Source organism: Atractosteus spatula, chromosome 5, assembly GCF_055471065.1.
Source record: "Atractosteus spatula isolate fAtrSpa1 chromosome 5, fAtrSpa1.hap1, whole genome shotgun sequence".
Taxonomy (NCBI): domain Eukaryota; kingdom Metazoa; phylum Chordata; class Actinopteri; order Semionotiformes; family Lepisosteidae; genus Atractosteus; species Atractosteus spatula.
This window is the reverse complement of record NC_142710.1, coordinates 11587048-11608727: the sequence shown is the minus strand read 5'-3', so window position 1 is coordinate 11608727 and position 21680 is coordinate 11587048. Positions and strand designations below refer to the sequence as shown.

Below are 21680 nucleotides of genomic sequence, written 5' to 3'. Positions count from 1 at the left end.
CACCCCACTGTCAGAGTGTCAGAGTGAGACACAGCCTGCTCCTCACCCCACTGTCTGCTCCCTCCTGGCTCATTCGGACTGGGCTGGAGTCCGATGGGCCCGGTGCCAGTTCTGAGCTCAGAGCTCTCTCTCTCTGTCAGAGTCGCTCGTTTGGACTGGGCTGGAGTCCGATGGGCCCAGTGCCAGTTCTGACCACACCAGGCTCAGCTCTGATCACCAGATCGAGAGTGTCCACATGTGACACACCAGTGAGTGTCCCGTCCCACCGAGGAGGAGGAGGAGGAGGAGGAGGAAGAGGGCAGGGCTGCGGGCGGGTGTGCTCTCTCCAGGGACCCAGAGGTGGACTGGGAAAGGAGCCGGGGGTCTGTGTGAGACAGAGAGGGGGAATCTCACAGTGTACTGACAGCTCCTGCTGCCCTCTGACAGCGCAGAGCGGATTCTCCTCTCCCTGTCTGTGAGTGAGGGTGAGTGTGTGAGTGAGTGTGTATGTGTGAGCGTGTGCTAGAGTGTGTATGAGTGAGTGTGTGAGTGAGTGTGTATGTGTGAGTGTGTGTGAGAGTGTGTGCTAGAGTGTGTATGAGTGAGTGTGTGAGTGTGTATGTGTGAGTGTGTGTGAGAGTGTGTGCTAGAGTGTGTATGAGTGAGCGTGTGTGTATGAGTGAGCGTGTGTGAGAGTGTGTGTGAGAGTGTGTGCTAGAGTGTGTATGAGTGAGCGTGTGTGTATGAGTGAGCGTGTGTGAGTGTGTGTGAGAGTGTGAGAGTGTGTGCTAGAGTGTGTATGAGTGAGCATGTGTGTATGTGTGAGTGTGCGAGAGTGTGTGCTAAAGTGTGTATGAGTGAGCGTGTGTGAGTGTGTGAGAGTGTGTGTGAGAGTGTGCTAGAGTGTGTATGAGTGAGCGTGTGTGTATGAGTGAGCGTGTGTGAGTGTGTATAAGTGAGTGTATGTGAGTGTGCGAGAGTGTGAGAGTGTGTGCTAGAGTGTGTATGAGTGAGCATGTGTGTATGTGTGAGTGTGCGAGAGTGTGTGCTAAAGTGTGTATGAGTGAGCCTGTGTGAGTGTGTGAGAGTGTGTGTGAGAGTGTGCTAGAGTGTGTGTGAGAGTGTGTGTGTGAGAGTGTGAGAGTGTGTGTGAGAATGTGTATGAGTGAACGTGTGTACGTGTGAGCATGTGTGAGTGTGCGAGTGTGTGTGAGAGTGTGCTAGAGTGTGTGTGTGAGTGTGTATAAGTGAGCGTGTGTGAGTGTGCGAGAGTTTGTGTGAGAGTGTGTGCTAGAGTGTGTGTGTGAGACTGTATGAGTGAGCATGTGTGAGTGTGCGAGAGCGTGTGTGAGTGTGCAAGTGTGCGAGAGTGTGAGAGTGTGTGCTAGAGTGTGTATGAGTGAGCGTGTGTGAGAGTGTGTGCTAGAGTGTGTATGAGTGAGCGTGTGTGTATGTGTGAGCGTGTGTGTACATGTGAGGGTGTGTGAGGGTGTGTGAATGTGTGAGAGTGAGTGTATATGATTGTGCTTGTGAGTGTGAATGTGAGAGTGAGTATATGTGTATGAGAGTGTGTAAGAGTGATTGTGTGTGAATCTTTTGAATGTGTGTGTGAGAGTCTGTGTGAGTTTGTGAATGTTTGAATGTGTGTGTGAGTGTAATTGTGTGAGTGTGCATATGAGAGTGTTTGGGAGTATGGGTGTGAGTGTGTGTGTCAGTATGAGAGGGTGTGTGAGTGAGTGAGTACAGTGTACACTCCAGTCTACAGTCCCAGTACAGTCTACACTCCCTACAGTACTGAACCTCACTACACTCACTATACTGATCTCACTATAGTGCTGTAACACACTGTACTGAACCTCACTACACTCACTATACTGATCTCACTCACTGTACTGAACCTCACTACACTCACTATACTAATCTCACTATAGTGCTGTAATACACTGTACTGAACCTCACTACACTCACTATACTGATCTCACTCACTGTACTGAACCTCACTACACTCACTATACTAATCTCACTATAGTGCTGTAATACACTGTACTGAACCTCACTACACTCACTATACTGATCTCACTCACTGTACTGAACCTCACTACACTCACTATACTAATCTCACTATAGTGCTGTAATACACTGTACTGAACCTCACTACACTCACTATACTGATCTCACTCACTGTACTGAACCTCACTACACTCACTATAGTACTGTCACACGCTGTACTGAACCTCACTACACTCACTATAGTACTGTCACACGCTGTACTGAACCTCACTACACTCACTATAGTACTGTCACACGCTGTACTGAACCTCACTACACTCACTATAGTACTGTTTTCTCACTTCTCTTTTGAGTCTGGAATAGACCTTTTACTTGTTCCTTTGTAGCCTATGCATGCTGATGCAGCTGCCCACCTGAACTAATCTCACTGTAGTATGGCAAGGCAGTGTACTGACCCTCTCTATTCTATACTGCACTAGTATAGTATTGTAGGGTATAGCAGGGTATACTATTTGTAGTTCTATTGTACAAAAGCAATGCAGGGCACTAACATTAACGCAGTGACATTATGAACAAAAGTGAGCTATGGCCATATTGACACGTTTAACAGTGCAGCGTACTTTTGCTAACTTATACACTGTAGTTCTCTTACGCCTGTGAGCTACATCAGCAGCCCTGGGTGTCACCGAACTGAGCCACTCGGCACAGAGCTGCACCTCCTGATTCTGTACCATTAGAAAAGCAAACAAGATTCCACAACTCTGACAGGACAGTTTGTGAACTTTTCACCACTGAGAAGTGAAAGAATAGAATCCCCAGAGCAGTGTGATACTACCCCACCCCCAACTCCATCACCCCCGCCTTCCGGTCTCTCGCAGCGCAGGACCTCTGATACATTTCACTCCTCCCCAAGATTTCCTCTCTGTCTCTCACTTCCCCTCTCTCTCAGTGCAGTGTTAATGTACTGGAGTGTCCAGTCAGTGTGTCTGTATGAACCCCTCTCTCTCAGTGCAGTGTTAATGTACTGGAGTGTCCAGTCAGTGTGTCTGTATTAACCCCTCTCTCTCAGTGCAGTGTTAATGTACTGGAGTGTCCAGTCAGTCAGTGTGTCTGTATGAACCCCTCTCTCTCAGTGCAGTGTTAATGTACTGGAGTGTCCAGTCAGTCAGTGTGTCTGTATGAACCCCTCTCTCTCAGTGCAGTGTTAATGTACTGGAGTGTCCAGTCAGTCAGTGTGTCTGTATGAACCCCTCTCTCTCAGTGCAGTGTTAATGTACTGGAGTGTCCAGTCAGTGTGTCTGTATGAACCCCTCTCTCTCAGTGCAGTGTTAATGTACTGGAGTGTCCAGTCAGTCAGTGTGTCTGTATGAACCCCTCTCTCTCAGTGCAGTGTTAATGTACTGGAGTGTCCAGTCAGTGTGTCTGTATGAACCCCTCTCTCTCAGTGCAGTGTTAATGTACTGGAGTGTCCAGTCAGTCAGTGTGTCTGTATGAACCCCTCTCTCTCAGTGCAGTGTTAATGTACTGGAGTGTCCAGTCAGTCAGTGTGTCTGTATTAACCCCTCTCTCTCAGTGCGGTGTTAATGAACGTTTTTAAGTAAATGAGACTTTAGAGGCTATGGTTTATATTCAGAGAACAGGGAGAGAGAGGGAGGGAGGGGCGAGAGAGGGAGGGAGGGGACAGGGGGAGAGGCTGAGGGAGTGTTTCATGCCTTCTTGAAACATTCCTTCCCCTCTCAGCGCTCACATAGTTCTGGGACTGCCTGACGGTCTTTAAATACCATCTGCAGCGACTCAGAGAGAGCGAGCAGGACCGGCAGGGCGAGAGCAGGAGGAAGACAAACGAAAAAGGCAAACAACGAGGGAAGAGTCGCTTGTTTAGGAACACAAATTGTACTCTGCTTCTGTCAGACTTGAAACTTTATTTTTGGGGTACTTCCAGAAAGAAGATCAAGGCAGAAAAGGTAAGTTTGTATCGTAACTTCTAGTGTGAGAGAGGAGAGTGTGGCTGTATCTCCTTTTATTTCAGTACCAGTGACAGTGCTCTGAGCAGCAGTGTGTCTTGGTGTTGTGACTCTAGTGTGAGAGAGGAGAGTGTGGGTGTTATACTGTTGCAGGAGCAGTGACAGAGCTCTGAGCAGCAGTGTGTCTTGGTGTTGTGACTCTAGTGTGAGAGAGGAGAGTGTGGGGGCTATACTGTTGCAGGAGCAGAGACAGTGTCCTGAGCAGCAGTGTGTCTTGGTGTTGTGACTCTAGTGTGAGAGAGGAGAGTGTGGGTGTTATACTGTTGCAGGAGCAGTGACAGAGCTCTGAGCAGCAGTGTGTCTTGGTGTTGTGACTCTAGTGTGAGAGAGGAGAGTGTGGGGGCTATACTGTTGCAGGAGCAGTGACAGTGCCCTGAGCAGCAGTGTGTCTTGGTGTTGTGACTCTAGTGTGAGAGAGGAGAGTGTGGGTGTTATACTGTTGCAGGAGCAGTGACAGAGCTCTGAGCAGCAGTGTGTCTTGGTGTTGTGACTCTAGTGTGAGAGAGGAGAGTGTGGGTGTTATACTGTTGCAGGAGCAGTGACAGAGCTCTGAGCAGCAGTGTGTCTTGGTGTTGTGACTCTAGTGTGAGAGAGGAGAGTGTGGGTGTTATACTGTTGCAGGAGCAGTGACAGTGCCCTGAGCAGCAGTGTGTCTTGGTGTTGTGACTCTAGTGTGAGAGAGGAGAGTGTGGGTGTTATACTGTTGCAGGAGCAGTGACAGAGCTCTGAGCAGCAGTGTGTCTTGGTGTTGTGACTCTAGTGTGAGAGAGGAGAGTGTGGGTGTTATACTGTTGCAGGAGCAGTGACAGTGCCCTGAGCAGCAGTGTGTCTTGGTGTTGTGACTCTAGTGTGAGAGAGGAGAGTGTGGGTGTTATACTGTTGCAGGAGCAGTGACAGAGCTCTGAGCAGCAGTGTGTCTTGGTGTTGTGACTCTAGTGTGAGAGAGGAGAGTGTGGGTGTTATACTGTTGCAGGAGCAGTGACAGAGCTCTGAGCAGCAGTGTGTCTTGGTGTTGTGACTCTAGTGTGAGAGAGGAGAGTGTGGGTGTTATACTGTTGCAGGAGCAGTGACAGAGCTCTGAGCAGCAGTGTGTCTTGGTGTTGTGACTCTAGTGTGAGAGAGGAGAGTGTGGGTGTTATACTGTTGCAGGAGCAGTGACAGAGCTCTGAGCAGCAGTGTGTCTTGGTGTTGTGACTCTAGTGTGAGAGAGGAGAGTGTGGGTGTTATACTGTTGCAGGAGCAGTGACAGAGCTCTGAGCAGCAGTGTGTCTTGGTGTTGTGACTCTAGTGTGAGAGAGGAGAGTGTGGGTGTTATACTGTTGCAGGAGCAGTGACAGTGCTCTGAGCAGCAGTGTGTCTTGGTGTTGTGACTCTAGTGTGAGAGAGGAGAGTGTGGGTGTTATACTGTTGCAGGAGCAGTGACAGTGCTCTGAGCAGCAGTGTGTCTTGGTGTTGTGACTCTAGTGTGAGAGAGGAGAGTGTGGGTGTTATACTGTTGCAGGAGCAGTGACAGAGCTCTGAGCAGCAGTGTGTCTTGGTGTTGTGACTCTAGTGTGAGAGAGGAGAGTGTGGGTGTTATACTGTTGCAGGAGCAGTGACAGAGCTCTGAGCAGCAGTGTGTCTTGGTGTTGTGACTCTAGTGTGAGAGAGGAGAGTGTGGGTGTTATACTGTTGCAGGAGCAGTGACAGAGCTCTGAGCAGCAGTGTGTCTTGGTGTTGTGACTCTAGTGTGAGAGAGGAGAGTGTGGGTGTTATACTGTTGCAGGAGCAGTGACAGTGCCCTGAGCAGCAGTGTGTCTTGGTGTTGTGACTCTAGTGTGAGAGAGGAGAGTGTGGGTGTTATACTGTTGCAGGAGCAGTGACAGTGCTCTGAGCAGCAGTGTGTCTTGGTGTTGTGACTCTAGTGTGAGAGAGGAGAGTGTGGGTGTTATACTGTTGCAGGAGCAGTGACAGTGCCCTGAGCAGCAGTGTGTCTTGGTGTTGTGACTCTAGTGTGAGAGAGGAGAGTGTGGGTGTTATACTGTTGCAGGAGCAGTGACAGAGCTCTGAGCAGCAGTGTGTCTTGGTGTTGTGACTCTAGTGTGAGAGAGGAGAGTGTGGGTGTTATACTGTTGCAGGAGCAGTGACAGAGCTCTGAGCAGCAGTGTGTCTTGGTGTTGTGACTCTAGTGTGAGAGAGGAGAGTGTGGGTGTTATACTGTTGCAGGAGCAGTGACAGTGCTCTGAGCAGCAGTGTGTCTTGGTGTTGTGACTCTAGTGTGAGAGAGGAGAGTGTGGGTGTTATACTGTTGCAGGAGCAGTGACAGTGCCCTGAGCAGCAGTGTGTCTTGGTGTTGTGACTCTAGTGTGAGAGAGGAGAGTGTGGGTGTTATACTGTTGCAGGAGCAGTGACAGTGCCCTGAGCAGCAGTGTGTCTTGGTGTTGTGACTCTAGTGTGAGAGAGGAGAGTGTGGGTGTTATACTGTTGCAGGAGCAGTGACAGAGCTCTGAGCAGCAGTGTGTCTTGGTGTTGTGACTCTAGTGTGAGAGAGGAGAGTGTGGGTGTTATACTGTTGCAGGAGCAGTGACAGAGCTCTGAGCAGCAGTGTGTCTTGGTGTTGTGACTCTAGTGTGAGAGAGGAGAGTGTGGGTGTTATACTGTTGCAGGAGCAGTGACAGTGCTCTGAGCAGCAGTGTGTCTTGGTGTTGTGACTCTAGTGTGAGAGAGGAGAGTGTGGGTGTTATACTGTTGCAGGAGCAGTGACAGTGCCCTGAGCAGCAGTGTGTCTTGGTGTTGTGACTCTAGTGTGAGAGAGGAGAGTGTGGGTGTTATACTGTTGCAGGAGCAGTGACAGTGCCCTGAGCAGCAGTGTGTCTTGGTGTTGTGACTCTAGTGTGAGAGAGGAGAGTGTGGGTGTTATACTGTTGCAGGAGCAGTGACAGAGCTCTGAGCAGCAGTGTGTCTTGGTGTTGTGACTCTAGTGTGAGAGAGGAGAGTGTGGGTGTTATACTGTTGCAGGAGCAGTGACAGTGCCCTGAGCAGCAGTGTGTCTTGGTGTTGTGACTCTAGTGTGAGAGAGGAGAGTGTGGGTGTTATACTGTTGCAGGAGCAGTGACAGAGCTCTGAGCAGCAGTGTGTCTTGGTGTTGTGACTCTAGTGTGAGAGAGGAGAGTGTGGGTGTTATACTGTTGCAGGAGCAGTGACAGAGCTCTGAGCAGCAGTGTGTCTTGGTGTTGTGACTCTAGTGTGAGAGAGGAGAGTGTGGGTGTTATACTGTTGCAGGAGCAGTGACAGAGCTCTGAGCAGCAGTGTGTCTTGGTGTTGTGACTCTAGTGTGAGAGAGGAGAGTGTGGGTGTTATACTGTTGCAGGAGCAGTGACAGTGCTCTGAGAAGCAGTGTGTCTTGGTGTTGTGACTCTAGTGTGAGAGAGGAGAGTGTGGGGGCTATACTGTTGCAGGAGCAGTGACAGTGCCCTGAGCAGCAGTGTGTCTTGGTGTTGTGACTCTAGTGTGAGAGAGGAGAGTGTGGGTGTTATACTGTTGCAGGAGCAGTGACAGAGCTCTGAGCAGCAGTGTGTCTTGGTGTTGTGACTCTAGTGTGAGAGAGGAGAGTGTGGGTGTTATACTGTTGCAGGAGCAGTGACAGTGCCCTGAGCAGCAGTGTGTCTTGGTGTTGTGACTCTAGTGTGAGAGAGGAGAGTGTGGGTGTTATACTGTTGCAGGAGCAGTGACAGAGCTCTGAGCAGCAGTGTGTCTTGGTGTTGTGAGTCTAGTGTGAGAGAGGAGAGTGTGGGTGTTATACTGTTGCAGGAGCAGTGACAGTGCTCTGAGAAGCAGTGTGTCTTGGTGTTGTGACTCTAGTGTGAGAGAGGAGAGTGTGGGGGCTATACTGTTGCAGGAGCAGAGACAGTGTCCTGAGCAGCAGTGTGTCTTGGTGTTGTGACTCTAGTGTGAGAGAGGAGAGTGTGGGTGTTATACTGGTATAGTAGCATAATGCTGTACAGTGTGTGATACAGCAGAGTCAATGTAGCATAATACTGTACAGGGTGTGATTTAGCAGAGTGCAGTATAGGTTAATACTGTACAGGTTGTTATATAGCAGAGTCAATATAGTTTATTACTGTACAGGGTGTGATATAGCAGAGTGCCATATACAGTAGGTTAATACTGTACAGTGTGTGATATAGCAGAGTCAATGTAGCATAATACTGTACAGGTTGTGATATAGCAGAGTCAATATAGTTTATTACTGTACAGGGTGTGATATAGCAGAGTACAGTATAGTTTATTACTGTACAGGGTGTGATATAGCAGAGTGCCATATAGGTTAATACTGTACAGTGTGTGATATAACAGAGTCAATGTAGCATAATAATCTACATGGTGTGATATAGCAGAGTACAGTAGTTTAATACTGTACAGGGTGTGATATAATAATAATAATAATAAACTTGAATTTATATAGTGCCTTTAAAGGTGGCTTCTCAAAACACCATTAAATAAGGAGAATACACAAGATTAAACACAATTACAATACACAGAGGAGACTGTGGATGGTGGTACTAAGAAGCGCAGAGGGGTGAAGAATGGAACCAGTTCAGTAAAGGCTCTTCTGAAGAAGAGGGTTTTGAGTCTGGATTAGAAGGAGTTTAGAGAAGGTGACTCTCTGATATCCTTGAGCAGAGAGTTCCAGAGCCTGGGGGCATTACAGGAGAAGGCCCTGTCACCCCTACAATGTAGACGGGCTTGGGGGACAGTAAGGAGAGCAGAATTAGAGGAGCGAAGGTTGCGAGGTGGGGAGTAGGGCGATAATAGTTCAGACAGGTACTGAGGTGCCAAGCCATGCAGAGCCTTATACTGTAGGTGACCATGAGGATTTTAACGTCCACACGGAATTTGACCGGAAGCCAGTGCAAGGACTCCAGGATAGGAGTAATGTGATCATTTGCACTAGACCTGGTCAGGATTCTGGCTGATGAATTTTGGACATACTGCAGCTTGTTCAATGTGAGTAGAACATTACAGTAGCCAATTCGAGAGAACAGAAATGTGTTGATCAGCTTTTCAGCCACAGTTAGTGATAGCATAGGGTGTAGTCTAGCAATATTTCTGAGGAGATAAAATTTTGTTTTGACAATATGCTGCACATGTGGGATAGCAGAGTCGATTTAGTTTAATACTGTACAGGGTGTGATATAACAGAGTACAATATAGTTTAATACTGTACAGGGTTTGATATAGCAGAGTACAGGATAGCCTAATACTGTACAGGGTGTGATATAGCACAGTCGATAGAGTTTAATACTGTACAGGGTGTGATATAGCAGAGTACAGTATAGTCTAATACTGTACAGGGTGTGATATAGCACATTCGATATAGTTTAATACTGTACAGGGTGTGATATAGCAGAGTACAGTATAGTTTAATACTGTACAGGGTGTGATACAGCAGAGTGCAGTATAGTTTAATACTGTACAGTGTGTGATACAGCAGAGTGCAGTATAGTTTAATACTGTACAGGGTGTGATACAGCAGAGTGCAGTATAGTCTAATACTGTACAGGGTGTGATACAGCAGAGTGCAGTATAGTTTAATACTGTACAGGGTGTGATAGAGCAGAGTGCAGTATAGTCTAATACTGTACAGGGTGTGATACAGCAGAGTGCAGTATAGTCTAATACTGTACAGGGTGTGATACAGCAGAGTGCAGTATAGTTTAATACTGTACAGGGTGTGATAGAGCAGAGTGCAGTATAGTCTAATACTGTACAGGGTGTGATATAGCAGAGTGCAGTATAGTCTAATACTGTACAGGGTGTGATACAGCAGAGTGCAGTGAGCCAGAGCTCTGCGTGTGGCAGTTAACATGAGCCCCCGATCATCCTCTGCTGATGTTCTTATTAACACAACACAGTTAAACACAACACAGTTAAACACAACACAGGCACAGCTGGATCGGCTCCTCAAGTCAAATAGCTACCAAGGAGTGGCGGGCGAGAGGGAGTCCGCTGTCCCGCGCCCCGCCTGGGGCCCGCGCGGTGCTGCTGTGCAGACGCAGGGGCCAGCAGGAAGAGGCAGGGAGGGAGAACTGATGACCAGGCAGCTCACCGCTCCTGCAGGGGTTTCGACACCACCGACTTTCCCTGGGTGAGGCGCAGGTCGTGTGTGTGTGTGAGAGAGAGTGTGTGTGTGTGTGTGTGTGTGTGTGTGTGTGAGTCTGTGTGTGTGCGGGCGTGCGTGTGAGAGTGTGAGTGTGTGTGAGAGTTTGTGTGTGAGAGTGTGAGTGTGTGTGTGTGTCTGTGTGTGTGAGTCTGTGTGTGTGCGCGCGTGCGTGTGAGAGTGTGTGTGTGTGTGTGAGTGTGTGAGAGTTTGTGTGTGTGAGACTATGTGTGTGTGTGTGTGTGTGTGTGTGAGAGTGTGTGTGTGTGCGTGTCTGTGTGTGTGAGTGTGTGTGTGTGTGAGAGTTTGTGTGTGTGAGACTATGTGTGTGTGTGTGTGTGTGTGTGTGTGTGAGACTATGTGTGTGTGTGCGTGTCTGTGTGTGTGAGTGTGTGTGTGTGTGAGAGTTTGTGTGTGTGAGACTATGTGTGTGTGTGTGTGTGTGTGTGTGTGTGTGTGTGTGTGAGTGTGTGTGTGTGTTGAGCCCCTGGGAAGGACCAGTGCCTCGCTGGAGGTCTCTGCCCGCTGCTTTCCTGGACGGGGGCAGACGAGCCCGGAAGGTGGAGATCCGGGTCAGCGAGAGCCCATTCTGCCGCCTGGCTGCGGGATTCGGAACCGGAGCGCTGGCCTGTCCACCGGACAGCCCTGACGTCGCCGATGTCGCGGGAGAGAGGAATCCATTGCGACTTCGCCTCCGAGAAATGGGCTCCCACTGTCGTAGAGGTCCTTACGTTTTCTCAGGGGAAGAGCGTGTTTGTGCTCGTTATGTTAAGTATTAATACATTAAGCTATAAAGCAGTGACAAAGCAGTAAAAGGTGTAACGGTCTGTGGACTGGTGTTAGTGTGCTGTTAGTGGTGCTCTCGGTAAGGTCCAGGCTCACTCCTGCGGATACTCCTGAAGAAGGAGAAGGTAGCACTGTGTAGTAACGAAACAGTAGCAAAGTCGTCAGACATGCAATAGTTCAATAACAGTGGCCTGGGGATTGTATACCGAAGGTGTGCTGGGACAGTGATCGCTTCAGTCAGGTTCTGGAAGTGTTCAGACTTCACCTTGACTTTACTGTGGATGTGTTGGGTCAGTGATCGTTTCAGTCAGGTTCTGGAAGTGTTCAGACTTCACCTGACTTTACTGAAGGTGTGCTGGGACAATGATCGCTTCAGTCAGGTTCTGGAAGTGTTCAGACTCCACCTGACTTTACTGTAGATGTGTTGGGACAATGATCGCTTCAGTCAGGTTCTGGAAGTGTTCAGACTCCACCTGACTTTACTGTGGATGTGTTGGGTCAGTGATCGCTTCAGTCAGGTTCTGGAAGTGTTCAGACTTCACCTGACTTTACTGAAGGTGTGCTGGGACAATGATCGCTTCAGTCAGGTTCTGGAAGTGTTCAGACTCCACCTGACTTTACTGTAGATGTGTTGGGACAATGATCGCTTCAGTCAGGTTCTGGAAGTGTTCAGACTCCACCTGACTTTACTGTGGATGTGTTGGGTCAGTGATCGCTTCAGTCAGGTTCTGGAAGTGTTCAGACTTCACCTGACTTTACTGAAGGTGTGCTGGGACAATGATCGCTTCAGTCAGGTTCTGGAAGTGTTCGAACTCCACCTGACTTTACTGTAGATGTGTTGGGACAATGATCGCTTCAGTCAGGTTCTGGAAGTGTTCAGACTTCACCTGACTTTACTGAAGGTGTGTTGGGACAATGATCACTTCAGTCAGGTTCTGGAAGTGTTCAGACTCCACCTGACTTTACTGTGGATGTGTTGGGTCAGTGATCGCTTCAGTCAGGTTCTGGAAGTGTTCAGACTCCACCTGACTTTACTGAAGGTGTGTTGGGACAATGATCGCTTCAGTCAGGTTCTGGAAGTGTTCAGACTTCACCTGACTTTACTGAAGGTGTGTTGGGACAATGATCGCTTCAGTCAGGTTCTGGAAGTGTTCAGACTCCACCTGACTTTACTGTAGATGTGTTGGGTCAGTGATCGTTTCAGTCAGGTTCTGGAAGTGTTCAGACTCCACCTGACTTTACTGTGGATGTGTTGGGTCAGTGATCGCTTCAGTCAGGTTCTGGAAGTGTTCAGACTCCACCTGACTTTACTGAAGGTGTGTTGGGACAATGATCATTTCAGTCAGGTTCTGGAAGTGTTCAGACTCCACCTGACTTTACTGTGGATGTGTTGGGTCAGTGATCGTTTCAATCAGGTTCTGGAAGTGTTCAGACTCCACCTGACTTTACTGAAGGTGTGTTGGGACAATGATCATTTCAGTCAGGTTCTGGAAGTGTTCAGACTCCACCTGACTTTACTGTGGATGTGTTGGGTCAGTGATCGTTTCGGTCAGGTTCTGGATGTGCAGAAACTCCACCTGACTATACTGTAGATGTGTTGATAACAGTCACAGAATCACACGCTAACTCACCTGTCGCGCTGCAGAGAGGCCTCGATCACACGCTAACTCACCTGTCACGCTGGAGTCTGCACTGAAGCTCCTGGCAGCGGTGGATCCGAATGGCTGCTGAGGCAGGGTGGGATCAGACTCGGGGGGGTGGTCAGGAATACCAGCATCACACCCATGCACAATTTAATATAGTGCCTTTTGGAAGGAGCTGACAAGCACCAGGAAAGAATGACTGGGTGTGAAAATCAGAATAAACCCAGAAGGGCAGACTGATGGGCTCGACCCGCGGGCTGACACTGTGGTTCCCCTTCGGCCTGTGTGATTGTGACGTTTATTTATACACTGCAAAAATATGTCCTCCAGCTAGAACACACATATTTCTGCTGCATTCCTGGGATACCCTGCATGGCAGCAAGTCAGACATCTGTTGGCCTCAACCTCCCTCAACCTCCCTAATAGTGCTGGAAGAAACTATGAGGCAACTCCATAAATCCAATCAGTATACTAACCCCTCTCTCTCAGTGCAGTGTTAATGTACTGGAGTGTCCAGTCAGTCAGTGTGTCTGTATGAACCCCTCTCTCTCAGTGCAGTGTTAATGTACTGGAGTGTCCAGTCAGTCAGTGTGTCTGTATGAACCCCTCTCTCTCAGTGCAGTGTTAATGTACTGGAGTGTCCAGTCAGTCAGTGTGTCTGTATGAACCCCTCTCTCTCAGTGCAGTGTTAATGTACTGGAGTGTCCAGTCAGTGTGTCTGTATGAACCCCTCTCTCTCAGTGCAGTGTTAATGTACTGGAGTGTCCAGTCAGTCAGTGTGTCTGTATGAACCCCTCTCTCTCAGTGCAGTGTTAGTGTACTGGAGTGTCCAGGCAGTCTGTATTATTCTTTCTCTCACTATGAGTATGCTTTGATTATGAGCCACACTGTTCTGGGATCTTTCCTGGTTCACTTTATCTCACTCTCACATATTTCTTTCGTCTCTCTCCAGTTGCCAACAGGAGGCCACAAGCATTTCATTGTTTTCCCTAGAAAAACAGTTTTTACTGAAGTGGAACAGGGTGAGCAGAGCAGTGCTGCCAACACAAACACGATGGAGAGGGAGGGGAGAGGAGAGAGAGAGGAGAGAGGAGACAGGGGCTGGGAGGAATGTGGGAGAGGAGAGAGAGTGGAGAGAGGGGAGGGAGCAGACCGGGGCTGGGTGGGACGTGGGAGTGAGAGAGGAGAGAGGGGAGAGGAGAGAGAGGGGAGAGAGATGAGAGAGAGATGAGAGAGGGGGGGGAGAGAGAGAGTGCACTTCCTACTGCACTGTGACAGATACTCTGGGATTAGAGAAACATTCTTCCCTAAACTCAGAAATCTAGTCCCAGAGTTCCCACACCTGCCAGAATCACAACGGGTCCCAATCCTACTGGGAGAGGGAGGAGGGAACTCAGTGGAACTGGCAGCCCAGTATGTGAGCTCCTGTCACAGCCTGAGGAACAGTGAGTCTGTCTCCCAATAATGCTCCAGCCGCCTACAGAATATGTCAATATTTTATAATATGTCTTTGTTGTAAAATGTCTGTAACATGTCTGTAGATTTTATTTTACTTTTATTTTTTGTTTTGTTTCATGTGAATTTCATTATTTTTATTTGCTTTGGCAACACTGATTGTACCCATCGGTCATGCTAATAAAGCACCTTGAACTGAACTGAACTGAATCAAGAGGAGAGAGAGAGGGCAGAGAGGAGAGACGGGGGAGAGGAGAGAGAGGGGAGAGGGGATAGAGAGGAGAGAGAGAGGATAGAGGGGGGAGAGAGAGAGAGGAGAGAGAGGAGAGGGGGGGGAGGAGAGAGACAAGAAGGAGGGGAGAGAGAGGAGAGAAAGGAAAGGGGGATAGAGGACAAGAGGTTTGGGAGAGAGAGGAGAGAGGAGAGAGGTGAGAGGAGACGGAGAGGAGAGAGAGGGGAACGAGGAGAGAGGAGAGAAGAGAGAGTGGTGAGAGGAGAAGGAAATTAGGAGACAGAGGGAGAGGAGCAGGAGCGAGACAGAAGAGGGTGTCTGTGAGGAAGAGAGAATCACTGAACACTGTTCTGTCAGGACCACCTCTGTGACCATCACTGAACTCTGTTCCTGTCGTGAACTCTGTGGGAATCACTGAACACTGTTCTGTCAGGACCTCCTTTGTGGGAATCACTGAACACTGTTCTGTCAGGACCTCCTCTGTGAGAGTCACTGAACACTGTTCTGTCAGGACCACCTCTGTGACAATCACTGAACTCTGTTCCTGTCGTGAACTCTGTGGGAATCACTGAACACTGCTCTGTCAGGACCTCTGTGGGAATCACTGAACACTGCTCTGTCAGGACCTCTGTGGGAATCACTGAACACTGCTCTGTCAGGACCTCTGTGGAAATCGCTGAGGACTTACTGACACAGTCTCTGACTCACTGACATCACGTGACATAGTTGCTCTGTCTCTCAGTGCAGTGTTAATGTACTGGAGTGTCCAGTCAGTGTGTCTGTATTAACCCCTCTCTCTCAGTGCAGTGTTAATGTACTGGAGTGTCCAGTCAGTGTGTCTGTATCAACCCCTCTCTCTCAGTGCAGTGTTAATGTACTGGAGTGTCCAGTCAGTCAGTGTGACTGTATTAACCCCTCTCTCTCAGTGCAGTGTTAATGTACTGGAGTATCCAGTCAGTCAGTGTGTCTGTATGAACCCCTCTCTCTCAGTGCAGTGTTAATGTACTGGAGTGTCCAGTCAGTGTGTCTGTATGAACCCCCCTCTCTCAGTGCAGTGTTAATGTACTGGAGTGTCCAGTCAGTGTGTCTGTATGAACCCCTCTCTCTCAGTGCAGTGTTAATGTACTGGAGTGTCCAGTCAGTGTGTCTGTATTAACCCCTCTCTCTCAGTGCAGTGTTAATGTACTGGAGTGTCCAGTCAGTCAGTGTGTCTGTATGAACCCCTCTCTCTCAGTGCAGTGTTAATGTACTGGAGTGTCCAGTCAGTGTGTCTGTATGAACCCCTCTCTCTCAGTGCAGTGTTAATGTACTGGAGTGTCCAGTCAGTCAGTGTGTCTGTATGAACCCCTCTCTCTCAGTGCAGTGTTAATGTACTGGAGTGTCCAGTCAGTCAGTGTGTCTGTATTAACCCCTCTCTCTCAGTGCAGTGTTAATGTACAGTATCCCTCTGTTCACTTCGTCTGTATTCTTCTCCCTATATTCTCCCAGAATGCCGTTGGAGGGAGCCTCAGTGCGGGACCGCTCCGCAGTGGGACGATGGCCGGCTGTCACTCTGGGCAGGGGGGAGGAGCCTGTCCAGGGGGACGGGCAACAGCAGGAGGAGGCTGGGTCAGGGGGCCGTCGCCGCTGGTATCACAGTCTGTGTCCCTGCATCCGCGCCAGGAAGACAGACTCGGCTGAGGTCACCGAGACCACCACCACCGACGCCGCCGAGAAGCCCTCCATCCCTCACACTGGGGGCAAGGAACTGGACGGTAATACCCAGACTGGGGTGGCGGGGTGGCGCAGAGGTCAACGCTGGGGCCCTGGGTTCGATTCCAGACCTGGGGTGCTGTGTGTGTGCTGTTTGTGTGGTCTCCCCATGGTCACATGGGCTCATTCTGGGAGAACTGGTCCTACTGTGTGTGTGTGTCTGTGTGTGTGTCTGGTCTGAGTGTGTGTTTCTGTGTCTGATGTGAGTGTGTGTCTGAGTGAGTGTCTGTGTCTGGTGTGAGTATGTGTCTGAGTGTGTGTCTGAGTGTGTGCTGTGTCTGGTGTGAGTATGTGGTGTGAGTGTGTGTTTCTGTGTCTGATGTGAGTGTGTGTCTGAGTGTGTGCTGTGTCTGGTGTGAGTATGTGGTGTGAGTGTGTGTTTCTGTGTCTGATGTGAGTGTGTGTCTGAGTGTGTGCTGTGTCTGGTGTGAGTATGTGGTGTGAGTGTGTGTCTGATGTGAGTGTGTGTCTGAGTGAGTGTCTGTGTCTGATGTGAGTATGTTTCTGAGTGTGTGCTGTGTCTGGTGTGAGTGTGTGTCTGAGTGAGTGTCTGTGTCTGATGTGACTGTGTGTCTGGTGTGAGTATGTGGTGTGAGTGTGTGTTTCTGTGTCTGATGTGAGTATGTGTCTGAGTGTGTGCTGTGTCTGGTGTGAGTGTATGTCTGAGTGTGTGTTTCTGTGTCTGATGTGAGTGTGTGTCTGAGTGTGTGCTGTGTCTGCTGTGAGTATGTGGTGTGAGTGTGTGTCTGATGTGAGTGTTTGTCTGATGTGAGTATGTGTCTGAGTGTGTGCTGTGTCTGGTGTGAGTGTGTGGTGTGAGTGTGTGTCTGATGTGAGTATGTGTCTGAGTGTGTGCTGTGTCTGCTATGATTGTGTGTGTCTGAGTGAGTGTGTGTCTGGTGTGATTGTGTGGTGTGTATGTCTCTGTGTCTGGTGTGAGTGTGTCTGATGTGTGTGTTTGTGTCTGGTGTGAGTGTGACTGGTGCAAGTGTGTATCTGTGTCCTGTCCAGGGTGTCTGTGTGTGTGTGTCTGTGAGAGGCTGGTGTCCTGTACAGAGTGTGTGTCCTGTGATGGACTGGTGTCCTGTCCAGGGTGTGTGTGTGTGTGTCCTGTGATGGACAGGTGTCCTCTCCAGGCGGTACCCTGCCGTGTGCCCAGTTGCTTGCTGGGACAGGCTCCGGCTCCCCTGTGGCTCTGTACTGGAAGTTGCAGTTAGAAAGTGATGGATGGGGGTGCGGACCGCCTGTCTGTCTCTGCTCCGGGGAAACCGTCAGTGTGTCAACTCCCTCCTCTCTCTCTGGTGTAGAGCTGACGCTGTCCGTGGTGTCAGTGGACCTGCTGAAGTCCCCCTCGGGTCAGAACCGCAAGGAGCACCACACCGATCTGTACCACAGTGATGACCTCATCATTCGCCGGGGGCAGACCTTCCAGATCCTCCTCACCCTGTCTCGACCTTTCACCCCCGGCACAGACAAGCTCTTCCTGGAGCTCAAGACCGGTCAGTGCTCTCCACTATCACTATTGTTGTTAACGATTATTATTGTTATTGTTGTTCATGGGCTGGTAGTAATTAAAGTGCAGTGTTACAAGCACTGGTGCTGTCGTAACCACAGCCATAGTGACTGCCTCCCCTACTGTGGCTAAATACAGTACTGTTACTGCTGCTTTACTACTGAGACTGCTTCTATACTGCTATTACTGCTGCTTTACTACTGGGACTGCTTCTGTACTGCTGTTACTACTGTTTTACTACTGGGACTGCTTCTGTACTGCTGTTACTACTGTTTTACTACTGGGACTGGTTCTACACTGCTATTACTGCTGCTTTACTACTGGGACTGGTTCTATACTGCTATTACTATTACCAGCCGGTGTGCTAGCACCACAGCTAACAGTCCTGCTGCTATTACTGTCACTACTGTTACTGCTGCTAGCACCACAGCTAACAGTCCTGCTGCTATTACTGTCACTACTGTCACTGCTGCTATTACTGTCACTACTGTTACTGCTGCTAGCACCACAGCTAACAGTCCTGCTGCTATTACTGTCGCTACTGTTACTGCTGCTAGCACCACAGCTAACAGTCCTGCTGCTATTACTGTCACTACTGTTACTGCTGCTAGCACCACAGCTAACAGTCCTGCTGCTATTACTGTCACTACTGTCACTGCTGCTATTACTGTCACTACTGTTACTGCTGCTAGCACCACAGCTAACAGTCCTGCTGCTATTACTGTCACTACTGTTACTGCTGCTATTACTGTCACTACTGCTACTGCTGCTAGCACCACAGCTAACAGTCCTGCTGCTATTACTGTCACTACTGTTACTGCTGCTATTACTGTCACTACTGTTACTGCTGCTAGCACCACAGCTAACAGTCCTGCTGCTATTACTGTCACTACTGTTACTGCTGCTATTACTGTCACTACTGTTACTGCTGCTTTACTACCATTACTGCTGCTATTACTGTCACTGCTGCTATTACTGTCACTACTGTTACTGCTGCTATTACTGTCACTACTGTTACTGCTGCTAGCACCACAGCTAACAGTCCTGCTGCTATTACTGTCACTACTGTTACTGCTGCTTTACTACTGTTACTGCTGCTATTACTGTCACTGCTGCTATTACTGTCACTACTGTTACTGCTGCTATTACTGTCGCTACTGTTACTGCTGCTAGCACCACAGCTAACAGTCCTGCTGCTATTACTGTCACTACCATTACTGCTGCTATTACTGTCACTACTGTTACTGCTGCTAGCACCACAGCTAACAGTCCTGCTGCTGTTACTGTCACTACTGTTACTGCTGCTTTACTACTGTTACTGCTGCTATTAACAGCTGCTGTTAATACTTTTACTGCTGCTTTAACACTGGTACCTCTCCTAATACTGTTACTGCTCCTAACACTACTGCTGGTAGTACTCCACTGTTACTGCTACTTTACTACTGCTGGCACTGCTGAGGCGGTGTGAGCTGCTGGACCTCCTTGTGGCTGCTCGCTCAGCTGCAGTCGCTGGCCCTGTGAGGCTCAAGGCTGGGCCGCGTGCGACTCGGACACAGGGACCCGACGGGCTGCTCTCCCTCCTCCCGGCCCAGAGTCACGATCAGCTCTGCAGCAGGCATTTCCTGGCAGGGAGACTGGGGCAGAGACTGGAGAGGGAGCATGAGCGCGTGTGTGCACGTGTGTGTTTTGCTGTTCTGTTTGCTCACCGTTGTCATGGTAACCGCAGGGAGGTCAAGAGGTAGAAGCAGAAGATCTGTGGAGACTTACTCTGAGGATGGTTCAACAGTATGAACAGTATTTACAGACTCAGGGACACCAGATTCCCTTATAAAAGCCCTTTACCAGTCCAGTGAGATCAGGGTGAGAGTACAGCCCAGCGTGATCGGGGTGAGAGAACAGTACAGCCCAGTGTGATCAGGGTAGGAGTACAGTACAGTACAGTGTGATCAGGGTGGGAGTACAGTACAGTACAGTGCAGTAAAGCCCAGTGAGATCAGGGTGGGAGTACAGTACAGTACAGTGAGATCAGGGTAGGAGTACAGTACAGTGCAGTAAAGCAGTAAAGCCCAGTGAGATCAGGGTAGGAGTACAGTACAGTACAGTGAGATCGGGGGGGAGTACAGTACAGTACAGTGAGATCAGGGTAGGAGTACAGTACAGTGAGATCAGGGTGAGAGAACAGTACAGCCCAGTGTGATAAGGGTAGGAGTACAGTACAGTACAGTGCAGTAAAGCCCAGTGTGATAAGGGTGGGAGTACAGTGCAGTAAAGCCCAGTGAAATCAGGGTGGGAGTATTGGTCAGTGAGATCAGGGGGGGAGTACAGTACAGTACAGTGAGATCAGGGTAGGAGTACAGTACAGTGAGATCAGGGTGGGAGAACAGTACACTGAGATCAGGGTGAGAGAACAGTACAGCCCAGTGTGATAAGGGTAGGAGTACAGTACAGTACAGTGCAGTAAAGCCCAGTGTGATAAGGGTAGGAGTACAGTACAGTACAGTGCAGTAAAGCCCAGTGAGATCAGGGTGGGAGTACAGTGCAGTAAAGCCCAGTGAAATCAGGGTGGGAGTATTGGTCAGTGAGATCAGGGTGGGAGTACAGTACAGTGAGATCAGGGGGGAGTACAGTACAGGTCAGTGAGATCAGGGGGGGAGTACAGTACAGTGAGATCAGGGTGGGAGTACAGTAAAGTACAGTGAGATCAAGGTGGGACTACAGGTCAGTGAGATCAGGGTGGGAGTACTCAGTGAGATCAGGGTGGGAGTACAGGTCAGTGAGATCAGGGTGGGAGTACAGTACAGTACAGTACAGTGAGATCGGGGGGGAGTACAGTACAGTACAGTGAGATCAGGGTGGGAGTACAGGTCAGTGAGATCAGGGTAGGAGTACGGTACAGTATAGTGAGATCAGGGTGGGAGTACAGTACAGTACAGTACAGTGAGATCAGGGGTGGGAGTACAGTACAGTACAGTGAGATCAGGGTAGGAGTACAGTACAGTGAGATCAGGGTGGGAGTACAGGTCAGTGAGATCAGGGGGGGAGTACAGTACAGTACAGTGAGATCAGGGTGGGAGTACAGTGAGATCAGGGGGGGAGTACAGGTCAGTGAGATCAGGGGGGGAGTACAGTACAGTACAGTACAGTGAGATCGGGGGGGAGTACAGTACAGTACAGTGAGATCAGGGTAGGAGTACGGTACAGTATAGTGAGATCAGGGTGGGAGTACAGTACAGTACAGTACAGTGAGATCAGGGGTGGGAGTACAGTACAGTACAGTGAGATCAGGGTAGGAGTACAGTACAGTGAGATCAGGGTGGGAGTACAGGTCAGTGAGATCAGGGGGGGAGTACAGTACAGTACAGTGAGATCAGGGTGGGAGTACAGTGAGATCAGGGTGGGAGTACAGTACAGTACAGTGCAGTAAAGCCCAGTGAGATCAGGGGGGGAGTACAGTACAGTACAGTGAGATCAGGGTAGGAGTACAGTACAGTGAGATCAGGGTGTGAGTACAGGTCAGTGAGATCAGGGTGGGAGTACAGTACAGTACAGTGAGATCAGGGTGGGAGTACAGTACAGTACGGTGAGATCAGGGGGGGAGTCTGCACTGTGCTCTATTCCACTTCTATGTCCTCCGCTCCCTGATCAGTGAGACCTGTCTCCCTGTGTACCTCGCCCTCAGACCCCTCCGTCAGCGTGTCTGCCCTCTGATCAGCACAGAGCAGCAAACACTCCCTCCTCTGCTCTCCCTGCTGCTCTGGTGGGCTCGGGATACTGGCAGGGCAACGGGGGGCTCAGCTCCAGGCCTGCAGGAGCGCCCGCCCCCGCTCCCTGAGCTGGCGGGACACTGCTGGGTGACAGATGTCTCGCTGTCTGTCTGGGATCCGGTTACCAGCCCGGCACCTCCTGCTCTGACACAGACACTATTTATAGAGCTCAGCTCCTCACTGGGCCACGTCCACAGTCACCAACCCCCTGCCAGTTTCCTCCTGCGTCCTTCCCCTCTCTCAGTGGAGTGTCCAGTCAGTCAGTGTGTCTGTATGAACCCCTCTCTCTCAGTGCAGTGTTAATGTACTGGAGTGTCCAGTCAGTGTGTCTGTATTAACCCCTCTCTCTCAGTGCAGTGTTAATGTACTGGAGTGTCCAGTCA

General features: G+C 49.7%; 1 protein-coding gene across 1 annotated transcript in view; it reads left to right on the top strand.

The window, feature by feature from the left end:
• Nucleotides 1–3733: 3733 nt before the first annotated feature.
• tgm1l1 (transglutaminase 1 like 1) overlaps nt 3734–21680 on the top strand; it is a 43970-nt gene continuing 26023 nt past the window's right edge. The window contains exons 1-3 of the mRNA XM_088915645.1: nt 3734–3953; nt 15757–16022; nt 17328–17519. Coding sequence (XP_088771771.1) covers nt 15758–16022; nt 17328–17519 — 457 coding nt within the window. The 5' untranslated portion in view covers nt 3734–3953; nt 15757. The remainder of the gene's footprint in view (nt 3954–15756; nt 16023–17327; nt 17520–21680) is intronic.